This window comes from Corvus cornix, chromosome 1 (genome assembly GCF_000738735.6).
Source record: "Corvus cornix cornix isolate S_Up_H32 chromosome 1, ASM73873v5, whole genome shotgun sequence".
Lineage (NCBI taxonomy): Eukaryota > Metazoa > Chordata > Aves > Passeriformes > Corvidae > Corvus > Corvus cornix.
In genome coordinates, this window is record NC_046332.1 from 85,401,072 (window position 1) to 85,425,912 (window position 24,841).

The 24,841-nt window shown below is 38.5% G+C and overlaps 1 protein-coding gene across 2 annotated transcripts in view; it reads right to left on the reverse strand.

The window, feature by feature from the left end:
- Window positions 1-24,841, reverse strand: part of GABRG3 (gamma-aminobutyric acid type A receptor subunit gamma3) — a 310,103-nt gene that overhangs the window by 36,856 nt on the left and 248,406 nt on the right. For both annotated transcript variants that reach the window (XM_039548246.1, XM_039548241.1), the window contains exon 6: window positions 20,100-20,237. In XM_039548246.1, coding sequence (XP_039404180.1) covers window positions 20,100-20,237 — 138 coding nt within the window. The remainder of the gene's footprint in view (window positions 1-20,099; window positions 20,238-24,841) is intronic.

Below are 24,841 nucleotides of genomic sequence, written 5' to 3' on the forward strand. Positions count from 1 at the left end.
CCCAACCTTGAAAGTAATGAACTTCCACAATAACTAATAATCTTACTTCATGATTATGTGTCTACTCCATCTTTGAATGGATTTCTAGATAACCCCATAATAATTCAGATTTTTAGGAAACAAAAATGGTGAGTTGGAGGCCAGGAGAGCCAGGATTATTCCTTACTACAGACAGTAAGGCAGTCCACAACCTGTAGCTTCTAATCCGCCCACCTCCTAATCTATCTGCAGCATTTCTAACGTAGTGAAAGACTTGGGTAACTTTGAGCAAAAGCAGCTATAAATCTAAATCTAAAACTCAATCTGACACGGTGTTTTTTCAGTTGTCAACTGTATGTCTTTTCCCTTGAAAGTCTTTTCTTGAAGAAAACTATCATTCTGTTTCCAGGTTCTCGCTGTGACTGTAAAGGGTAATTCTTTACACAGGTTCATGTTAAAACCAGCAGACTACAATGTTAAGAGCCGAAGCCTTCTTTTTTGTTCCCTGTGTTCTGCAAGGGTCTTTCAGTGCAGAGCAGTATGTTTTTAATGCAGATTGCTGTGATTTTCCCTGCAGGAACCTATCAAGTCTCACAAAGTTTGATGCCCTGCCAACAGGGAATATTACATTTTCAGCAGTTCCTTCCAGATAGCAATGAATGGCAAAGGACAGAACGGTCAAAGCTTTGTGGTTGTTGCATTTAGAAGGTTGTTTGTTCATTTCACTTCTTGATTTTCATCCAGTGTTTTGCTAGATTCAATGGTCTCTATTGAATCTCTCCACTTCCTGACTGAACAAAAGGTTGCGCTGAATATTTTCTCTCCTTACTTTATTTGCAGATCATCCTGTGGCCCTACTGATACCTGAGCTCAGTGACTGTTACTGTCTAAGATCATTTAACTCCTAATTCCAGAAACTGAAAAACAGATATTTTGTCATGTATTCATAAACACGTTGTTGACAGTGGAGTATTGGTGAGACCTGAGAGTCTTGGACTCGCTTCCAGGCTCTGAACAGCAATGTAGTCTTTTCATCAAGCTTAATATATTCTGCCTCTCTCCAAAGCCTTTCCTTGTTCACATCTCTTACTATCTAGCTGGTGTGTGCAAACGGATCCAGCACTAGTCCACCAGCTTCTCATCCCATTCCCAACCCATTCATTCCTGCCATCTCCCTTCTCACCCATGTCCCAGTCTTTCCTACACTGCATAGCTTCATTTCCTATGACAGAAGTTTTCTTATCCAGCCTTCCACAAACTCCTCTCTTTTTCATTTTTCTCCTCTCATTACCTGCTTGCCTCTCCCTGGATATTAATGTCCTTGTCCAACCAGTCCCAGGCCCCTGACCCTAGCTTCCAGTTTCTCATCACTTCCCAGCTCTGTCTTCTCTTGGAAACTTTTAAGATTGTTTAATGATTTTATTAATGAACTGTGAACAATAATAAGGCAAAATCACCAAATGAGGCATGATTTTAGGTTAATTAAGTCTGGAGAAAAACATGACCTGGAAGGGAGTATTTCTTTCCTTCTGGACTTACAGGACACTTTTACATTTCTCCTTCAGCCTGATCTCCTGACCAGAGGGAGCCTGGACTGGGCCTACAAACTCTTCAAACACAGAATAAGACAAGGTATTTTGCCTGGAAAGCTGTTGGTCTGGGCTTATTAGCCCTGAAGGGCAAGGTCTTCCTTGCATGCTTTGACTCACATGGTGGCCTCGCACAGGTGGAAAAAGAAGACTTTAAACTTAACTAGCACTCTTCCTCAAAATTATTTATTTCAATGTGAATCTATTTCCACAATTCAGTATTATTTCAAATCTTTCTTGGTTTACTTATGGACTAAAATCTTTTGTAAACATAATTTCTTCCATTGGTCCTGGGCTCAAAACAAGAAGCAATGGAGCACTAAACAGAGTTCTTAACTGACCAAAAGTGCTTAGAATTTAGCTACTTAAATGGATGGGCAGGAGACTGGACTGTAGTTTTATAAATATTGGGCAGGCCTGTTTATGATTTATATTGTTGGATTATATAGTTAAAGGAAAAAGAAGTGGAGGACTAGGTATCTTCTTGGCACTTACCATTAAGTCAATATTTCATGGAAATGTTTCCAGGTGCTTAAGCATTTGCATTATAAGATCATATCAACTATTAATGATGTTTGGGTGGTTGAACATGTTTGATTAATAAAGCTGCCACTTTTTATTACTAATGCTGGAAACCATCAGAGATCCTGCAATACTAATGATTGAGCTTGCATTTACATGGAATTGCAGAGGGAGAAAACTGTTTTTTATCATAAATAAAAACAGTACATGCTTAATTACACAGACACTGATAAAGAGGTTTTTCTGGCTTTTTTTTCCTCTTTTCTTTAGGCATATTTAATTAGAACTAAATGCGAATCTCAAAGTTTTTATATTGCAGCTGAACAACTAAACCTTTCCTCTCCCTTTTCTTCCTTCAGTCCCCAGTTGTGCAGATAATTTCATGTTCCCTTTTTGAAGTAAAAAATTACATAAATACACCTATAGTAGGAAATCAGTACTCTTAAACCCTACATAATAAGAATGTTCTCTTGCCTTTTTATTAAGTCATGTAAACTTTGGTAAAATAATTTTAAATAGTACATACTGATTGGCTGTTATTTTTACATCCCATTTAAACTGATGGAATTTACCACATTAAATTCAAGGGAAGACCAAACATCTCTTTCTTTTTGGTTTCCTGATTCCAGCAGTCCAATATAACATACCCATAGATCCCATTCCAAGGAGGTCCCTACGAGTAGTCCGAACATAGAAGAAAATCTAACTCTTAAGTAGTTCTCCAAACTGAATTGACAGCATGAAAAATTAGTATTGTCAGAAGAAAAAGAAGCCAAACAAAAAGTGAAAAAAGAAACAGCCAAAAAAAAGAGGAGGACAAAAACCCTCTAAAAGTTCAGTTTTATTTTTCTCTTTTGATAGAAAGTGGTTTAAATACCCAGTGTTATTTAACTGGAGGTCTCATAATATGAAGTGGTGGGGAACAGGGAAAGAAAGGTTAATAAGACAAAGAGAAAGCCTTTCATGATGCATAATACCACCCTGAATCTTAACTCCCCACTAGGATGTCTTCTGACTGCTTTCAGGAGAAACCTGGTACAAAAAATGGATCACTAAAGCTAGAGTCAGTTTCCAGCTTTGTTGAATACTTGCATTTATGGGCAAGTCATTTCACCTTTGCTTCTCACTTTGTTGAACGTTGCATCATCCTGTGCTATATTTACTTTGTTCTGCTTTTGTCTCCCTTTTCCTTTTACAGCAGAAACTCTCTCTAAGGTAGAGGGAATCAGGCTTATTGAATTTCTTTGTCCATGCCTATAAATCCTTTCAGAGTTAGTACAATCCTGTACTTTTGCATTTCCTCCAGTGCAAAAGCCACTGAACTGTTTTCCTTAACATAAAAAATCGCTGTGAATCTAAAATGGGCCTAAGACATTCTATGTGCTGTGGTTTGATAAATCATTACATTAACAGCTTTCTGCACTGTAGAATCAACCCAAGGTGGAGGGAGAAAAGCAGATGAGAGATGGCCTTGAGACTGTGACTTCAAAAGAGAAGCAGTCTAATAGACTGCCAGGCCACTACCAGGTTAAGTGCCACTGCCAGAGTGACATCCTTTATTTCCTGCACTGCATATACATGTCACACAACCATAAGCAACATCATTCATGCTTGCAGTTGAAGTGTTGATAAAAGCGTTTTAAGTTTCTTTGTGGCTCATGTGTGACCCAAGAAAGCATGATGGTCCAATGTACCATGGATGTTGCACAGAGCAGGGAATTCTGTGGAGGTGGGAGTCAGTCTAGTCATAAAGGAAGTGAAATGCCATGCTGCAATACATGGGAAGAAAACCACCCAGAGCACGACGAAATTCAGGCAGGAAAAGGCAACATTTGTGAAGATCCATGCTGATCTTCACCCTTATTTGTTGCAGCAGATAGGCAAGGGAAATATACTACCAAGTATGGAAAGAGAGCTGTGTCTCAGTTTGAAGCTGGACTGCCATCACTCTGCTGTCAGCAGAGTGGGAGCAGACTATGTCTGGAGAAACAACAGCCAACTATGTGATTAAAAAAGTGACGTCTCTTATTCCTGAGGCTCTTGGTTGGCATTACCATGCGGATGGACGTAAAGGAGAGGACAGTCTGAAATGCTGAACTAAGTTAACTTTTACAGTGACTTGATTCCTGGGAATTTACCCAATCTCTCCAATTGTCCTTGCTCTCACAAACACCTGCTAAGTATCCGTGATTCCATCTTGCTCCTTAGAGTAGTAGAATTAGATTTTTGTAAACAGAAACATTAGATACATAATTGATTAATTTCTGTTGCATTCCAGAACTACTTTTGCATCCTCATATGACTCCTCATTCCAAACACTAATGGTAGTTTACTAATGATCTTTATTTGAGACCTTTCTTAGAGCCCTGGTTCTGCATTGCTCCCGCTCCCTGGATCTACGTGTGCGACTGTGTAGAAAAGTTGAAATACAGCCACAATGATGTGTTGCCAGTGAGGGAGATTGAATAGCCTAGAGCTCTGTCAAACCCGCTGCTTGTGTTCTGGTCCATTTTGAAGGGTGGCAGGAGAGATTTGAGGCAGGAGAATGCGCAGCATGACCCTTGTTAGGTGATGGTGTCACGCCCCTGGGCAGGGAAAGAATGGCAATGTCTGTGCTGAAAAGAAAGCACAATAGCCAAGAGCAAGGCAGGAGGGCTGTGTCGAAAGGTCAGAGAAGGTCTTATTCAAGCATGTGTTCAAAGGATAGTAAAAGCAAAGCCCCAAACTGGCATGGAAGGAAGGACAGTAGTGCTAAGAGAAAATGGTCTTTGGAACAAAGAAGTGGGAAGGAAAAATAGAGACAAGCAAAGGGGCCTGACAGGTAGGTGTGGAAAGGCAAGCTGAATTTGACATGTTTGAGTCAAATTGGCATAAAACTGGTCAAAGCAGAGATTTTTGACCACATCTAAACCAGCATAGTGAGATTATAAGTGATTGCCTCTATTCACAGTGTGTCTTAGGTGGTTTGACCCAATACCAGAAGGCATGAACAGTTCAATCCCATCCCATGATTAAAAGTTTTAAATTGTAATTAAGAAATGTGATGGACTGAAGAACACTTCATCCCCTATTTGATTAATATAACATTCTAAGAATGTTTTTGAGTATTGCCAAATGGATTTGCTGTTATTTACTTCGTATTTGTTGAGTACTTTCAATAAATAATTTGTCAATACAATTATAAAAAATTCTTTTGTGATATATTGACCACAATGGCACTGTGCTTTAACTGGCTGTCAGCTTTCCTAAATAGGAGAATAAAAAATTACTTTCAGAACAAAGCAAAACCAAAGTAACAAAATCAATAAGCCCAGTTTTTAATGTACTGAATGATTCATAAATCTTCAAAAGCATGAATCAAAAGCATGGATTCAATTAAAAAAACCTTCAACAATATTATTTTCATTTTCTTACTCAATTCAACTCTGGAATTACTTATGTCCTTCTTTACTTGCAGAAATTCAAGTAAGATAATATAAGATGAAGGTGTTTTTTGAAATACGTAATGTTAAAGTTACTTCATTTTCACTGCCTTTCACAGTAGCTTTCTGAAGAAAAGCTGAAAATAACAGCATCTCACATCTACTCTATGGGATCAGCTTGAAGCTTTTACAATAAGCAGACAATAAATAAATTTTCTGTCTATTTTTTTTCTGAGCCAGTATGAGTACTAACAAAACACTTCCTAATACCAATTATAGGGTTGTACAAGAATCTTGCAGCCAAAGAGAGATTACCTCAAGAAAATTGGGGGCTGTGGTCTTCAAAGTTCTATTTTTTGTCAGCAATTCATCCTTAAGTGTTCAAAGTTATGTTCACAGCATTCTTCAAGAAACTATTACTTCCACAATTTGCAACACTTGAAATCAGATTTTTTTCTTGTCAATTTGTTAAAAACTTTGGCAAGAAGTGGAGAAAAATGGGCATTTATATATGAATTTAGGAACGGCAAAAAAAAAGTTCACAAGTTACCTTATAAAGCAATGCCTAATGCAGTATTAGTGGGACTGAAACTGTTTCAGGACATTATCGCTGGTTCAATCTCTGATAAAACTACAAGAGTAAATTTTTTCCTTCAAACAACTGAGATTAGATGTCAGCAGTGCTCATATTTTATAAACGATTTTGAGTATAGTGTAAAAAAAGGGCATATTGGTAGTTCAATATCAGAGGCAGTTGAAAGTTACCAAAACCAGAAGCAATAATAAATGTATTGTTTGCTACAATTCTTGGACTTCTATGGAGTTCCCCTGTCCTAAGAAGATTTATCTGCCATAAAAAAAAAAAAAATCCAATTAAAGTGCAGTTTTATTTTAAGATTGTGACAATAGGAAAACTTTGTATTGTGTTTTAAGGAATAATCCCTTCCTAGATGATAGAGTATTTATTAGCATCCTGCAATACTGTTCTCTTTACATATCACCATGGATCTGATTTTTAAACACATGATATTAGAGAATGGGATTAAGCACCATTTGCAATGTACTTTGGCCTGAAATGAATTCTGAGCTGAGTTAAATTCTACAGCTGAGTTAAAATGGCTTTTTTTATCTCAGAAGATATGACTAAACCCAAAATTTCTACACCTGTAAGTGACAGTGTAGAATGTCAAGACCAGAACACCTTCCAGCTGCTTTATGTGCTGTTAGAGGATGCTAAAGGTCAGCTTTGCACCCTTGCTAGTGCTGCCTGAGGGTGATGGAGGGAGCTTTCATCAGCCCAGTATTGACAGTACTCTTCAAGGATTCATTTCATTGCAAAGGGAATGATCTCACCACCCGATACAGTCTCCCTGCCTCAGTGTGTCTGGCGACTTCAAGCAGTAAAGATAGTCCAAATTTGTTCCATAGAAGTTTTTAATGGTTCCTGTCCCATGAGCAGACACATTCTGGAGACAGCTTGAGTTATAAAAAACATCAATTAATTCCATGAGTGTTAGCCAGAGGTGACCTGAAGTTCAGAGTTTGCTGAGAGGATCCTTACAGGCACCGTGAAACCTATTCAAGGATTTGTTCTTTTTCAGACATGATGCTCAGCATGTGTCCTTAGAAAGAACTCTGTCTATTCATTTAAATAAGAGCAAGCTGGAACAAAATTTTTTCACATTTCAATATGGTTCTCTCTTTATCTATTGTGTTAACACAGACAATATTTACCACGTTTTCTTCCTTTTCAATGAAGCATTTAGAATAGCAAACAGACATATTCTCTCTCGGGGAGGAACAGAAGAATAAGGATGAAATAGAGAGTTTGGAATGGGAGTGTGTAAATTGGTATTACTAAAACAGACATTTAAATCTATGTTTTATATTAATAGACATATATTTAACTGTTTGTTTTTTTTTTTTTTCTGGAATGTATCCTTATTTAAAAAATTAACCAGACAGAGAAAAATTCTAACCAAAATAGACCAAGTGTGCTAAAACTATGATCTGCGTGTTTTGCTTCCTCTTTGCTTAAAGAGTTGCGTTATTTTGTCAAGTGTCTGACTACAGTAGGAAGATGCATGAGAATTTCAATTCCTTTAACCTTTAAGATCTTTATGTGTTTCATAGCAACCTGCATCCAGTGAACAATAAACTAGATGCATATTCTTTCTTCTCTTCAGACTGCTTTGCAATTCTATGATACTTGTACTTCATTACTCTAAGACAATTTCTATTTTGAATCAATATTACTGAAGGAACAATTTGGCACTCTGTTTATAGCATGCAAAGGACATGCCTGAAGCTATGGATATGAAGAGCAGAAAGAGCTTCAGATTTTTTTTCACTCTAACTGCTCCTACCTATAAGAGGTTTGCAATTAAGTGTGATACTGACTTGAATTAGAATGTGGGTGGAGGTTCTGTACTTCTCAGATGAAAATCTGTATATTATCTAAAAATAAACTGTTCTCCGTTGGTATAGCACCATGCTCTGTTTTGTTTGGGCATGGGGAGGGGAAGCTGGAGCAGCATGTCCCCAGGTCCAACACAGACTTGAAAGATTAGTACAACCTAAAAGTGAACCTACTGCAGTTGCAGACGCTTAAAACAATTAGAAGAGAAGTAGCTGTGGATTGTTTCAGGTAAAGAAAAATAATATGTTCTAATTGTCTTGCATCAGGGAGCAATGTACAGATCTTCAGAATAGCTAAATGTAGTCTTTCAAACACCAGTCTTTAGGGGTCATGTCAGAACGAAAATTTTAGTTTTCCTCTCCACTGAGGATAAATACAAGATTGTAATTTCTGAGAAAGACCAAAAGGTTTCGATAGAAAGCTTGACAAGGAAATACCCCATTATCATGTAGAATTATCCTATATAAGGATATTGTCTACTATTATAGTTCCTCACTGTTTTATAGATAGTCTAAAACACTAAACAGATTCACTTACAAGGCTCATTCGAGAAGGCAGTGTATTCAAGAGCATTTATCTTTTCAGAAGCACAAGGACATTGACAGATCTTAGGACAAGTCACTTGAGTATTTTGAGATCCTTGTCCTAATGCCACTTTCCTGTACTCTTGGGACTATATATGTCACTGCAATGGAACTCTGCTCCACACCTTCAGTTTGTCCCAAGCTGACTGTGATTAACTTTTTCTGATGTAATGAGCAAAAGTCTTTTTAGTGTCTTCTGTCAAAAGTATCTTGTAAACACTGTAATGCATCATGACTGGTGCCGGTGAGGGTTTTGTCACTGCCAAATGGCCACACACAAGTGCCAAGGATTCACCCCTGGTCTTCTATGGGATGCTGTGGCAGTCCTTGACATGGCAGGCTTACTTACACACCCGGGATGCTCTCAGGTTGCCTCATATCACCACTTTAGCTGTATTTGCTGGAAGGTTTGGAAACTTTCTGAAGGCTTATTTTTGTACTCTGCCATTTCCTTAGCTATCTGACAGCACAGCTCATATGTGCCAGACTTTCTGGCAGATAAAGGTAAGATGAATGTTGGCTTCAGTAGACAGTGGATAAATCCAGCATCAGGCAACTAATTATAGAAGAGATTTTGGCTCTTGCCAGTGTAACTATGAAGCAGAAGGTGTTGACTGAAATGGAGCTGTTATGAACAAGACCTGAATGTTGTGAATATTAGCTGCAGAAAAGGGTCCTAAAGGAAAGAGCTTCCATAGCCCCATGAAATATATCTGGAAACATGAGCCTGATGTGAAGGAGTAAAGGCTAAATTTAGAGAGATCTTGCTAGCAAGTAACTAGTCTGCATTGCAATTTTTGCTAGTTTATGGGAAATTAAAATCTAAAAAGACACTTAGCACCTTTCTGCGGCATGTAAATAGCTCTTCCATACTCTCTGTATCTTAAAATTTTGATTAAATTTATAGATTCAGAAGTTAATAAAATATAAGATATCCTCTGCAATACTGTGAGTTTTAAATTAAGTACAATTTCTGCTTCTGAAAGACTTTTAGATAACATTGTAGCTACTGTGCGACCCTGGCCAAAGGCCAAACCTTCACAGTTTGCATTAGTATAAAGCTTTTGATTTAGCCAACAATAAATCACCAATACAGCAGTGTGATGACAGAGAAGTAGGAATAAAAGCCAGAGGTGCTGGAACAGCAAGTCTAGAAGGTTGTTCTCAGCTGAATAAATTCAGTTCTTATATAATATTTCCACCCCCATCAAAGTGATATTAATAACAGAAATTGTATCATCAATCTGCATTGCAGGTCAAGAGATGTTTCACAGTTTGAGTCAAAATATTCTGTCTACATTGTGCACCTAATTAGAAGTCAACTTACTGATCCAATTCTGTTTTGTATTTTGTGTATTAAAGACACTTGTAAAGCCCTTCTGACTGCAGTAATGGTGTCTTTTCCATAGAAATACTTCCCTCTCTCCCTACTGCTTTAGCCACCATGACAGCCCGTTACTGCCTTTATAAACATAGTCCAGCAGGTCAAAGGTTTCACTTCTAAAGGTATCATACAAATGGCAGTGTGGCTTCTTATGTGGCAATGTCTGGCCACACAATTATTCTCCCAGAACAAATTTTGCCATGACTGCAGAGAGCAGCAAGTGAGGGAGCTGGAAATCACAGAATAAATCCCTAAAAGCTATCAGCTTACCATGGTGTCATCATGGGTAGGAAAAATGCAGATGAGAAGTGACTGCTATCAGGAAGGCCTCTGTTGCTATATAAAATTCACAACTCTGTTCTTTAGAAGTAAGGAACCAAATTTTTTTCCAAGCAAAACATGGAAGCAATTCCAGTCTTTTGTTTTTTACTTTGTGATCTACTGGTAAAAGCACAAGGATATGTGAGACCAAAGTCCCTATGTCTTGAGTGACTTGGCTAGCCTTTGTGCTAAATTCTGTAAGGGGTTTACTTAGCTCTTCACACTGCTATTAAATATTCAATCACTCTTTCAAGCTCAGAGGAGAGCGCAGGTTAAAACCCCAAGGTCTGGGTTATAGTTACTGGAGAACAGAGTCAACCTTGTTGTCTACCTGTCCTGGTGAACTATCCCAGAATAGAAAATTATGTAGCTCCAGCAGAAGGGAGCAGGAGATTAGGACTCCATGCACACAGAGGAGGAACAAATACAGCATTGTCACTTGATGTGTGAATGAGGACACTAATTAAGGAACCTTAATGCTTAAAGCCAGACACATACAAAATATCCCGAAATATGGATGATCAGATAAAAACATCAGCTGAAGAAAAACATAATGGAAAAAAGACTGTGTGGTTTTTTCCATACAGTATGGAAGTCTTTAAAAACGACAACTTGAGGTCCTTTAATGAGGACAACTGGATGGTTTTTTTTAGGGAAAAATCACTTCCTACCAAAATTTTCCCTTCAGAAAAAATGCAGGTGAAGACTTGCCTCCAAGTGTCCCACTGCCTATTTTTTGTTCTACTTTTGCCTTTACTACTAAGTAAAATTACTTCCTATTACTTATCTTTCACCATTTGCCATGGTAGAACCTATACAAAGGACACTAAGCATTTGTCTCTGCAAAGCAAAGCATAAGAATGAAGCCAGTTATATATGCAGTTCTGCTGAATTTACAAAGTATGGAGAGGAGTAATATTCTCTCTGCTCCTCTTATTCTACTTATCTGGTGTACTATTTGTGAACAGAAGATGGAAGGTGTTTTTAGAGCATGTTATACTTACCCTTATTAGCTGAGCTTTCTCTAGTTTCTAGTGACTAAAGAATTACTCACATTAAATATACAGTTTCGAGCTTCTACATTTCAGGAACTGATCCCAGGCCAGCACCAGGTAAAAGTTCCATTAACTTCAGTAGGCTATTGGTGCAGTTATAAATCACTCTCTTCAGAAGATGTCTTACTATGAGCTTTATGAGACAATTTTGTAACAAGATGGGCAAGTACTGGATTTTCAGGGCAATATCAAAGTTTTGATTCCCATAAATGTCAGTCAAACTTGCAAGCAACATAGGAAAACACTTTAATAGACTCGAAGTATTATTAGTAATGATCTTTTTATTTATTTATTACATTTCTAATCTGAGTAGCTAATGACAAAGTTATCAGACTATTGTATGAATTACTGTTAAAAATAAAAATTTAAGTTTCTCTTAGAAAAAATTCAAAATCTTCAAAATATTCACTCGGATTCATTGCTGTTTGACATGTAAATTAATATCTTTTAAAAGTCAATACTGTTGATTTCTCTGCTAAAAAGGGATTTGGTTTATTCCAAATACTGTATTAGAGATAAAAACTGTCACAAAAAGATTATTGCTAAATCTTCTTATAACCAGGCTAATTTTCTCTTTTCAGACAATTTGATATTTACTGTCAGAAAGTAAGTCCTACGATATTCCCTCATTCCAGAGATGACTGCCGAGGCATAAGACAGTACTATTCTGTTCCTCTGAAAGCAGCCAAAGAATGAGAGTCATCTCAAATCCAGGTGTATATTTGGTGCCACACACAAAGTAATCCTAAACTGTATAAACATTCTGGATCTTATTGGAATCCCTTTCCCTCCACTCCCAATGAAGGCAGTATAGAATAATACCCATATCCTGGCCATATCCCTCCTGGCCACTGCAAAAAATTAACCCTGTCCTGGCTGGAACCAGGACAATGTGACATTGGGAAAGAGGCAAAGCTCCAATGAGACGCAATGCCACGTAAGTGAAAATAGACTATTTTAAAATGGTGCATTGTATTTTTCTGAGTCTCCACCTGTCTGCTTCAGGATGCCATCTGGTTAAAGAAAGTCTGTGCAGCACAGTCAGCTGAGGTAGTGTCTTCTTGTTCCCAATGAATTTAGCGTTTGAGGAAAAAAAATCCTCAAATTCACATTTGTCCTGGGAAGAACAGAGATGACAGAGCTCTCTGATGTGTCGTCAGGACTCAGTGGGACATTAAAAATGTCAATGACTTTAAAACCCATAAGTTTTATAGATATTCACTAAATAAATATCTTCAGATGAGTTAGCTGGCACATGAGGTTGTGACTGAATCAGATCATTAAAAATAAGTATGCATGGGCGCAATCACATTCAGTCACCATGGCATCTTGTGCATTTTTTTCCACTCATTGTCAAGACCATAAGTGCACCAACAGGCTCCAGCTGCTTTGATAAGCTTCTGACCATCCTTCTTTGACACCCCTCTTGCGACCTCTTCCTCCAGCTGAGGGGTTCAGCTGCCTGCTGCTGACCCTGGCCTTTCCTTGCCAGTCTGATGGTTGGGATGGGTGGTGGTCCTGCCCTATCAGTGTGGACCTATGGGATGACGACTGGATGGCTGCCTAGGCCTGGACTGGCACTGGTCAACCTGGCTCACCTTGTGTGGATAATTTTTGTGGGCTCTCTGTGCCTACAACTGAGTGATCTGGGAGCATTTGACAGTAAATAGTAAGCAAAGGTGACCATTTTTAAATGCTTTCTCAAGTCAGCTGTTCTTTGCTCACCTAGTAGAAGAGCTAGTCATGAGCACCATTTCCTCTGGATAAATCTCTGGGAGTGTGTTCACTTCAGACAAAGAGCGTCAGCTAATGTCAGTCTCAGATTCACCCACAGAATCAGTCACAGAACAGTTTGGGTTAGAAGGGACCTTAAAGATCATCTAGTATCATGCCTTGTACCATGGGTATGGACACCTTCCACTAGACCAGACTGCTCAAAGCCCCATTCAGTCTGACCTTGACCACTTCCAGGGATGGGACATCCACAGCTTCTCTGGGAAACCTGTTCCAGTGCCTGTCCAGTAAAGAATTTCTTCCTAATATCTAGTCTAAACCTACTCTCTTTCAGTTTGAAGCCATCTCCCCTTGTTCTGTCACTACAGGCCTTTGTGAAAAGTCCCTCTTCAACTCTCTTATCATCCCTGTTTCAGCACTGCATGGCTGCTACAAGGTCTCCCTGGAGCCTTCTCTTCTCCAGGCCGAACCCTCTCAGCTTGTCTTCACATGAGAGAAGCTCCATCCCTCTGATCATCTTCATGACCCTCCTCTGGACTCATTCCAACAGGTCCATGTCCTTATTATGCTGAGGGCCCCAGTGCAGGACCCAATATTCCATGTATACGCTTCTCACTGGAGTGGAGTAGAGGGGCAGAACCACCGCATGCTGGTCACGCTGCTTTTGATGGAGCCCAGGATATAGTTGGTGTTCTGTGCTGCAAGAACACATCTGACTTGATGGGGGCTCTCCTACTGAAATTTGGCATCCCTGTGAAAATATGTCTGTTCCTTCCTTCCTCTTCCAGTAGCTATATTTGTATATAGATCCTTGCATTTTCTTGAAAGACAAGTTTGCTTTGTTTTGTTCTCTAGTAGTTTTGTACTTATCATTTACTGAGTATGCTGCAAAAGAATACGTGCTTTAACTGGTGTTGTTATTGGCATGGCCCAAAAGAGCTTTATCTAAGTCTGTGACAGAGATCAACCTTGATTTGCAGCCCTGTGATGCAGCTGAGAGCATCTTTTAAGCTGAAGTACTTTATGAAACAGCAATTTCAAAACATAAAGCACGATTTAGAAGTTTTATGATAGGCAGACTCCACTAATCATCACCGATCCATGGTATGTGAACAAAGTTGTACCTTCCTATGGCAGTTGTTATGGCTATTTATTGGGTTTGAGTATTGATGCTTGGAATAATTCAGAATGTATGAAATGGTGCTTTCTGTCTGGTTCTATATATATAATTTGCACTATATATAATTATCATTATATTTTTATAATAATAGAATTAGAAATTATATATGTTATTATATAATAATCAGCTATTAATTTTTTTTAATAGGGTGCTGTTATTGGTATTTTCTATTTCTGATGAATTATGTGGAACTTAGTTATGCAAAGGCCCTTTGAACTGCAAAAATCTCTCAGGCTAAAAGGATCTGAGGAATGTAGGAACCCAGAGTGCTGAGAATATTTCTCCACCTGTTTTGAGGGGTTTCACCCCCCTGAACAATACAGCTTTTGACCTCTGTCCATGGAAAAAACTGCCTACTATTAGAAAAGAACTAGAAACTAAACTAGTGTAAATTAGGTGATAGAATACTATGTAAGATTGTCACAGGGTGAAAAATTTAGAGGTTTTGGGTTTGCTAATGTAGTAAATAGATAAAAGCAAAAAACATCAAAATGGAGGATTGTTGTTGTTCTCCAAACCTCCTTCTTCTTCTTCTACTGCTCCATATTCTGCAGTAAAAGTCGTTTGGGATGATTGGACAAAGAATTCCACAGTTCCTGGCTGTGTTACTAAATAATTGGTAGAAAAGTAAAAATAATGTACGTTTTTAGTAACCACTGGTTGATTTACCTTTAAAAGGATGTGTAAATCTTGATAATTCAGTTTCTCCTGCATTCTCTGCTTTGTGCTATGTCTGGATCATGCTAGTGACTCTTTTTCTCTGATAAGACTTGATAAACAACTATCAAGAAGCAGCGAAGGCTGAGAGTCCCTGTTTGTCTCTGGAACTCCTGGCAAGGACTTTAAAAACTCTCTCCCATCAGGAGAGATTTGATTATGGCACAATCAGTGTCAGAGGAAGAACACAAACAATACTTGTATGATGCAAAGAAGTTTTTAAGTATATAAAAATAAGATTCAATAGCTACAATGTTTTTGTATTTATCTAACAGTGTGAGAAAAGAAGGGGTTTAAAAAGAATGAATGGACTTTCTGAGGGAGATGTCAGCAGAAAAGTGCAAGCAACAGTACAACTCACTGCATGAGCTTTAATTGTTTTTCTTGTCTTTGTTTTTGTTCCCCTCTTGTGCCCCACCCTGCCACTCCCCTCAAGTGTATTTGGAGTGTCTCATTTCTGAGTCTTAGGACTCAGAAACCTGAAGTTTACTACAAACACACAGAGTGCTTTTAAAGATGGCATTCTTCTCTCTCCTGTTGTCCTGGTCACCTTTCCATTGGCTGACTTGCAGTTTTAAAATCTACGCATTTTTTCTGTACATGCAGTTTGTCCTTTCTTTTCACAGGTGGCTTTGTGTTCCCTCTACTTTAATTAGCTTTGTCAGCCTTATTTGACATTGTAGCAAGAGAAGTGCTCTTGCTATAGTATCTGAGTATCTTGCCACTGGGCAACAGGGGAATTTTTCAGTACTGGTGAATTAATTTGGTATCACCTGACAGTGAGAAACTTCTCAGCGTTTCAGGTAAAGGATCATGATCATACCGCCACCACAGTGATTTCTGCTGTTTATTGCATGCAATCACCATTTGCAGTAAGTTTTTTGTTTTGTTTTTTTGTTTGTTTTGTGTTTGGTTTTGTTTTTGGTTTTGGTTTTGGTTTTTGTGTTTGTCTTGGGGTGACTTTATGATGTGTATCCCATATTGCTGCCCTATGGCCAGAAATTAATTTTTGTGCCTTTCTATGCCTTTAAACTGAGCCTGAGAGGGGGAAGGAAAAACTGAGCAAAACTTTTTCAAAGCAGTTTGCAACTTGTTCAAGGTCACACAGAGATAGCGACTTTTTTTTCAGCTGCGGCAGGAGGGTGAGAAGGGAGGGAAGCACCCGGCTGGCTTTTCTTTCCAGCCAGTTTTCGGCAGTTTTTTATCCCTCAGCTCCTTTTCCTTTGGAGAGTTGAACTTTTGTTTTCCGGGACTTTGTTTTTTTCCTTTTCTCTCTGCTGGACTGTTTCAACATCAGGATACATGGGAGGAATTCCCACTGAGGCCTTGGCCCTGGAGGTGGGCTGGGAGATAGAGAGATCTACCGAAGGACTCTGAAATTTTCCCAGGTTTCTCTCAGCAGAGCAAGAGGTTTTATTATTTAGCATCATTATCTTTTTCCTCTGTGTTTGTTAAATAAATAGTTTTTATCTCTTTCACTTTCCTTCGAGGAAAGCTTATTTTTTCCCAAACCTGGTGGGGGAGGGATGATTGTGACCTGCCTTCTCTCACATGATGTATTTCTAAATTTGGTCAAACCGGAACAGGTTTTTTTGGGTTTTTTGGTTTTTTTTTCGGTGTTTGTATCTTAGCATGAAATTAAAAAAAAAATCTCAGGAGAAAGCCATACACTTCTTACAGGTGGCAATGAAGACTTTATCTGGCTGCCAGACTATTGTAAAAAAAGAGCAAAGTACGCCACTGTGTCAATAATTTAAGCCACTGCTGGTTCAGTGCAAAAGATGACATTTCTCATCTTGCTTAGATTTCTGAAATACACTCTGTGACAGCTGGCTTCTTGCTCATGTACCTCTGAAATTATCATGGATTAACATAAAGGTTATTTAAATATCTGAAAAAGGTTTGGAAAGACCGAAAAAAAATCCAAAAGCAGAACACTGCTGAGTCTTAAATCTAATAACTGTCATGAAAATGACTACCAAGAAAGGATTTAATGCAAATGACGAAGAACAGCAACAAGTTGCCATGTGGTCAGTGTGACCTCCCTTCATTATACCCAGAACATGGCTTAAGACAAGCTAAAAAGAGATCCCCAAGCTGGACATAGGAATGTAGCACTGCAGCAGCTCTCACATTATATAGATGTAATTTAGTGAGAAGTAATAGTGTCATAAACAAGCAGAAAGGTGTAAGTCAGAAGCAAAAAGGAAGTTAGGGTTTTGAATCCATCTCTTGTTAGTGCAGGACTGGTCCCTGCAGTAGATTTTCTTATACTATGCCTAGTCTGCTTCTAAATGCTCTCTGCAACAGTAGTTCCCATAATTTCCCTTGGGAGGAAGAGGTGAAGTTTAGTACCTTTTTGTCAGAAAGCTGCTGTTGGTGTCCAGCCTGCTTCCCTTTCCCTAATTCCACCTTATTAGCCTGAATGATTCCCTGTGCAGCACTCTGAACAATGGTGCTCTTCCTTTCTGTCCTGAGTCTGCAGAGGGGTGGAGGCTGCTGGGGCCATTATGGGCTTCCACATGGTTCAGAGGGACCCCAGACAGACCAGGGCATAGTGTGGGAACTGCTCTCTCTGGGGAGCAGCATGAATTCAAGGTGTGTCCTCCACACATAGTCTCCTAGGGGCAGCCTCAGGGCAGTCTCCCTCTCCAGGCAGCTTTAGTGTAAAATTGCCACAGATTTTCCATGACAGAACCTGGCATCTCTTTTTTGACCACCTGCAGCCCTCTGTGGCATGGCTGTAAAGGAGATGTAACACCTGTAAGAAGCAGCTGCCACGTCTCTTTATCACAGATTGTCCAAACAGTAGGAAACAGCAGCTTTGTGGGTTCCCAAATTCTCAAACTTCTTGGCTAGCGCTTTGCTTCAGTAAATAGGCATGTACCAGAGTAGAGATGCCTCTTTATCCTATTTGTTCACATATATTTAGACACAGCAGGTAGTCACAGTATTACCTCCAGTTTTGTCAGAGACATATTGCACTGTCCCAGGTGCACTGTGTCCCGCCCCTTTCCCTCTATTTTGGGACTCCTTAGGCTGTATCATGGGGCATACTCAAGGTTTTCCAATGTACCTGTTTCTTCTCAAGTCTTGGCCCTGGGTTTGATGTTGACAGTAAATATTGTTGACATTCAGTAAATCTGGCCTTTGAAATTACCTTAAACTATACAGTAACAAAATATAGTCTATTTTCTGCAAACTCAGGTCCACATGCAAACACAGGGGTTTATTTTTCACATCTCTCATATATTTGTTTACTCTCTTCTTAGATATCCGGTGAAATGCACAACCCATTTTTCTAACCTAATAACACCAGATGACATCTTGATCAGATGACAATCTGACACACACGTTTTACATTGTTTCCTCTAAGTTAGCTTCCACAATCTCCTGACAGGGTTTTTTGGGGTTTGGGGTTTTTTTCAGTATTTGCATAAGCTCCAGTTTGTCAACAGCTTTCTGTCACTGTGGTGCCTTTAGCAGAATAGAAATATCACGTGGTTCCAGTAACTTGAGTTCAACACTGCTGTTGGATTGTGCACTCACAAACATGGGTGAACAGCAAAAGCAATAGCAATTATACAAAAAATATTGTGCCAACTCATTCATCTTAATAAGAACTGGGCACATACTAAAAAGAACATAGGAAATAGGTTTTTCTTTGCTCCACATTATCCATTCACTTATTTAAATAAGACCTCTATAAATATATTTTTGTCCTGGCAGAAGAAGAGTTTGATTGGTTTATCAAGACACTGTCGTTACATTAATAATGACCTGGTAATTCTTTTTCAGGGAATCATAGAATGGTTTGGATTGGAAGGGGACCTCGAAGATCATCTAACCTCCCTGCTTTCCTGGAGAAGGCTGGACACCTGCCTGCCCATGGGAAGCAGTGAATTAATTCCTTATTTTGCTTTGCCTGAGTGCACAGCTTTTGCTTTCCCTATTAAACTATCTTCATCTCAACCCATGAGTTTCCTCACTTTTAGACTTCCAATTCTCTCCCCCATCCCACCAGGGAAAGTGACCGAGCAGCTGCATGTGGTTAAGCTGCCAGCTGGGGTTAAACCACATACATAGATACTTTAATGATTTGGTATTTTGTACCTCATTCAATTTATGGGAAATTTGCATTCCCGAGAAACTTGCAAATTAAAAGGCTTTGTATCCATAACAAAAGAGAACTTTCACATGTGTTCTGGTTGCAACATTTTGTTCTGCTAAACCGCCAGCTTAAAATTTTCACTAAAGCTTTAGTGACTCTTCATTACAAAAACTGCTGTCCAGGTCTAAGAATTCATTGCTGATGTTAGTGAGTGGGCCAGGACTGAACAGCAGTAGTGTAACAGATTTTTAACTTTTTTATCATTAATGTTATTCACAGTGTTTTCAAAAGAATTGCTTAGCTTTGCTTACCTTAAAAAAAAAAAAAAAAAAAATCAGATTTTTTCAAAAATTCACCACCTGCAAAGCAGAAGGTTGCTTCTAGCAGATATCCTCAGCAGCTGTGAGAAGACTTACGAAATGGTAATCATGGAGCTTACTACAGTCATGTAGAAAGTTTAGACGTGGTGTGACCACAATTTATTCAGTTCAAATAATGTATTCTCTTTAAACATCTTTTTTTTCCCTCTATATTACTGTGTTATTATAAGAAACAGCAAGATTTCTGAAGAAATAGAATAGGCATCATTAGATTTTAATTGTAATTAATTGGTAAGGTCACTAGCAAAGGCATTTATCAGCTGAGAAAGAGAGTGCCTTTGAAATATTAAGAAAAATAGTAAACCATTGGCTGAATGATTAAGTACTAAAGTACTAAAGTGTCTAATTTCACTAACCTACCATTTTGCTCAAAATCTTTCCCTTTAATTTATGGTGAAGAGAGATTCGATGCAGGAATGGCCTAATAAATGAGGAATGAGAATCATACAGTAACTTCAAGTCTATAGCAAACAGCTATATCAAGTAAAGATTTATTCCTAAGTTTGTGAAGTCACCAGAAGAGTAGAGATTATCAGAAATCAAGATAAATTCAATATTTTTGAGGTCTGAATTTTACAGGTTCTAATATGAGCATTGGAACATGTTAAAATAAATTTACACTTGAATGAAAGCAAAACAGGGATAAATATTTTTAAATAATTTGATTTCCAGAAAAAGCACTACCATTTGTATCATTCTTACCTGCAGAGGTTTTCACAATTTCTGAAGTATTTCTGAGACCCATAAAGTCAAACTGATAGAGTCTCCAAGATTTCTGGTCAGCAGCCTCCACTGAGTTTTTCCTCCATCTGTAAATCATTTCCTCTTTAGGATAGCCATCTAGAAATTAATATATATATATATATACATATGAATATTTTGCATTTCATAAGAAAAGGTTCTGCAAAATATTATCTGTTCACTGTTTCAGTGCTGTTTGAGAACACCTAAATTTCTGTTCTGATGCTTTGTCAGTGAGTTCAGTGGTATAATTCAGTTAGAGTTTTACGGCACACAAAAATATAGTCATAATACTGGCAGACCTATGATTTTTCACAATCATTGATTTTTAACAATGGAAAAAATATGATTGGTTCTATCAGAAGGAGATCTCTTCAGAGGTGCAATTGACTGTACTAATTGGAGGTCCAGACACAGTAGTATACTGCTTTACATAAGCTCTGAAGAAGCTGTGCAAACCAATAAAATGCAAAAAAAATCTGAGTCTCTCAGTGTAAGATATGAACAATTGAAAAAGACACATTGTTTTAAAAGTTGCAACAGTTCTAATGTAGGGTGTACTACTGTACCTGAAAGAAACATAACACAGTGCAAAAGAAAGCAAAACTTTAATTAGCCTGGGAATTTCAAAATATTATGCTACCATATTTTTTCTGAAGTCTGGGGTAATTAATGAGGCATCACCTGATCTCTACTGCTGAAATAGCTTCTGAAAGTCTTTATCAGTTTAGCACTCAGTGGTCATAATTAATCCTTATGCCAATTGCTAATTTCCCTTTTGTTAGAGAATGGCATTTTCCAATAGATGTCCAACAACAAATCTTCAACCAGTCCAATCCCATAATAACAAACCATCTAGAAAACGACAGCACACCCAAGCTAGTTAAAATTGGATTGTTCTCTAATGCATAATCCAATCAATTTTTATTCACCTAATTAATACTGTAGCTGTAGATTACAAGGGAAATTAAAAGCCTAACAACAACAATAGATGGTTAATATAATTGTCTCATCAGTAATTTTTTTTTCCCCATTGAAAACTGATACATTTTTATATTTGCATTGCAAAATAACCTCTCTGGTCATGGTGCTATTTCCTTGATGTTTTCCTCCTATGAGTGTCTTTTTAATCTTGTTTAAGACTCCACCCTGCCGGGGTACTGCTGTAAGGTGTGCATGGCCTCATTTATCCCTCTCACTAACACAGCAAGAAAAGTACACACAAGTCCCTTAGTTCTAATCTAAAAAAAAGACTAAAAAATAACTATGTGTTAATTCAAAATGCCACATTTGTATATTTCCCATCAATGTAAATAAAGAAATAACCTGTGAAGGACCCAACTGAGTAACAAACACTGTTCTCTGTGAGAACTCTTGCTGCCAAATAGATTTCACTGCCAATTCTGCTGTGCAAGTCTGTGAGATTGACCTAAAGGTTAATTTTTTTGGCTGGCAGATTATGTCAGATGATGTAGTGATACAGTGAAAGAAGTCAAGCTTTGCAGAGCCTCCAAGCCATAGCCCTGAACGATCTGAAATCTTCTCGAGTCTGGCTCCTATTTGACTGAGCCCTCTGATCACATGTCTCCTTCTTCCAAGTAACAAACAACAAGATGAGGAAATGGCCTCAAGTTGCACCAGGCAGGGTGGTGGTGGTGGTGTTAGATTGAATATTAGGGAAAAGATATTCATGAAAAAGATTTTAAAGCACTGGAATAGGCTGCCCAGGGCAATGGTTGAATCACCATCCCTGAAGGTATTTAGTAGTTGTGAAGATATGTAGATCTGGCACTTGGAAACATGGTTTAGGAGTGGACCTGGAAGAGCTAGGTTAATGGCTGGATGTTCTTAGAGGTCTTTTCCAACCTGAATGATTCCATTTCTGACTGAATAATGTCTCCCTCTAATGGAAAGCCATACATTTTTCCTCAGGAGCCTTCTCACGTTTGCTTCGTCCATGGAGACTGATATCTTCTCCCTGCAGTTCGGGAAGGAAGAAGTACCGGCCCCCTTGCCGCGCTGTGGCTGCCCAGCCCTCATGCCGAGTGGTGGTGGCAGGGCCACCCCTTCCCCACATACAGTATCAGTACCATACAGGGGCTATCATATGGTCTGGGCCCTAATCCTATCTCCTGATTTGCCTTCTGATGTGGAGAAAGGAAACCCGTTCTGCTGCACCACTTCCCTCTGCAGGACTTGTGGCCCCAAGTGTTAATTTGCAGGTTTTGTTGCAGGAAGTAGATGGAGTCCCTTTTCTCAGATAAATTGCACTATAATCATTGCAGGTGAAAATGTTTCAAATATGTAGCAAAGACTTTGTTTTTTAATACATTATTTTAAAGTAATACAAAATGAACTTTTTACATATTTTCTCCAAATTTCACTGAAAGGTTATGCCAGTTAGTCTTGAATTCAATTTCTTTCTGATTTTTTTTACTTTCTTTTCATCCCATGACCACCCCACCAAAAAAAAAAAAAAAAAAAAAAAAAAAAAAAAAAAATCATTTCACTGTCAGTATACTTGAAAGCTTGCTATCATATTAACCAAGGCATAGCTGTTTATCCTGACAAGAACAACATGTAGTCAGGAACAAGTTCATGAGACTCTCACCCTTCAAGACTATTCCTGTATTTTTGACTAAGAAAGGTCAGATTCAGTTTCAAAGTACCTGCTTTCAGTATTATTCATAATCATTAAATCATAAGCAACTACCTCAGGAGACCATCATGACATTTCAGTAGTTCCTTAGTCCACAGTCACTGATGTCTGCTCTTAAAATGATTTGGTTGCTTACATCAAAAAGAGAGAAGTACTAGAGAGTCAGTGGGGGTTGTTTCAACCTGTTTTAAACAAGTGCTGTTATGTTCTGCTCTTGTGCCAGGTGACTGACTTCACTTTTTAATTATTTAAAAGAATAATAACTTTTATAGAGGAGTTACACATCCCTTTGGACAGTATATCACTCCTAGGATTCATTTAACTTACAGAATAGAATGTTCGTGATGGTTCTTCTCTTGGTGATATTCAGTATTTATTGTACACAGCCTAATTGTTTCTAGCCCTTTAAATATTTAATTTTAGAAAATAACAGAACTGGAGATTTCAGTACTTCCACAAGAAAATGCAACCTCCGTTTTCACTTTCCCAGCATGACAAATGACATTAAATTACCTTAAATTTTTGGCCTTGTGTCTTCAAGCCATTCACACTGAACAAATTTCTGTCAAGTGCATTTACCCTGCCAAGTTGCTTTAGGTTATGTAAAAATATTCATACTGCAGTGGGGCAAGCCTCCAGGAGGTCCTGGAGGCTATCCAGCAGGTGCCAGCAAGATAGCAAGGGTAACGGCATGGGAAGAAGACAACCAAGTGTGTGCTCTGTCTTACAGCCGTCTGAGTTCTGGCAACCTGCAACTCAGGATCTTCTCAGCCAAAGTCTGTGTCAACAACTTCATTTTCCCTCCCATCAATTTACTTGATTAAATTCTCCTACTTTCTGGCCCAAAGGTTGTTTTATAGGCAGTGCTACAGCTTTTATATACCATATCAACAACTTTTAGAGACCACCCTGAACATTTGGCTTTTAGTAAGATGGTACGACACATTTTTGTAAAATCAGATCAAGAACAAATGTGATTATTTCTTTAAGAGCTCAGGAGAAAGTATCCATGTAAAGCCCTCATATTCATACTGCTTCACTTTCTAGGGAGACTGATTTGTGCAGAAGGCTCCAACAAAGTCCTGAAAAAATGGTCAAAGCAAAAATATCACCAGGCTGGATAAGAGGCATTGAAAACATAAGTTAGCCATGAGAATTGGTATCAAGTGGCCCTGAAGCATGTCTGCTATAGGAATCAACACTGATGGAAAAATCTCCAACTTTTGTAATATGACCATTGATGCCTGTTAGTGCATAATGCCTCTAACCTTGATTTCCCCAATGCTGTAGTTGGTCTGGGCATCTTAGATCAGTGCCTGATATCTTTGCTTCACTTTCTTTTGTGTGATAATATGTCTGTTTTAGGAAGTGAGCAGAGCTGGAATGATAGCCAAAAAGAGGTCATGCCAAAAAGGACACAGATCACTTGAAAAGGTAAAAAATTTTCCATAGAAAAGTATACAAGACTTGAAAAGACAGAGAGGCATAGAAAAAATAAATAACCTCTTTCATCTCTTCAAATATACTTTACCCACTCTGTGAAATACATTTATTTTACTGCTGGTCCCCCACACTTTGCATTCACATGTAACACAGGTAGACCCAGTTTATATCAGAAGGAATAATGCAATTAGGCTCCTTCCTAGGCTTGCAAAAATTTGTGTAGTCAGAGTATGCAATGAGGAGTTAAGGAAAGCAGCAGCAAAGCTGAAAATGTGTGCGAAGCACAAAAGAAAGGATTGGTTCTGTTAAGTATCTTCCGGGAGCTGGTGCTTGTGACAGGAGTATGTATTTGAAAGATGTAGCTGGATTCTGGGAATCTTTTGCTTTTCCATGGATATTAGATATAGACTCAAAGTCAGGGGGAAATGTGATCTGAAAGATGAGCTGCTGTCATCAGTAAGGGGTTGGAGTTTACCTCATGGGCATGGAGGGAGTGTTGTAGATTCAGCTGTTGCTGGGGAAGGTGGTCAGGAGAGGGAGGATGCTCTGTTCCAATTAGAGGCAAGGAATAAGCAGTCCTTTACACCTTACAGCCACAAAC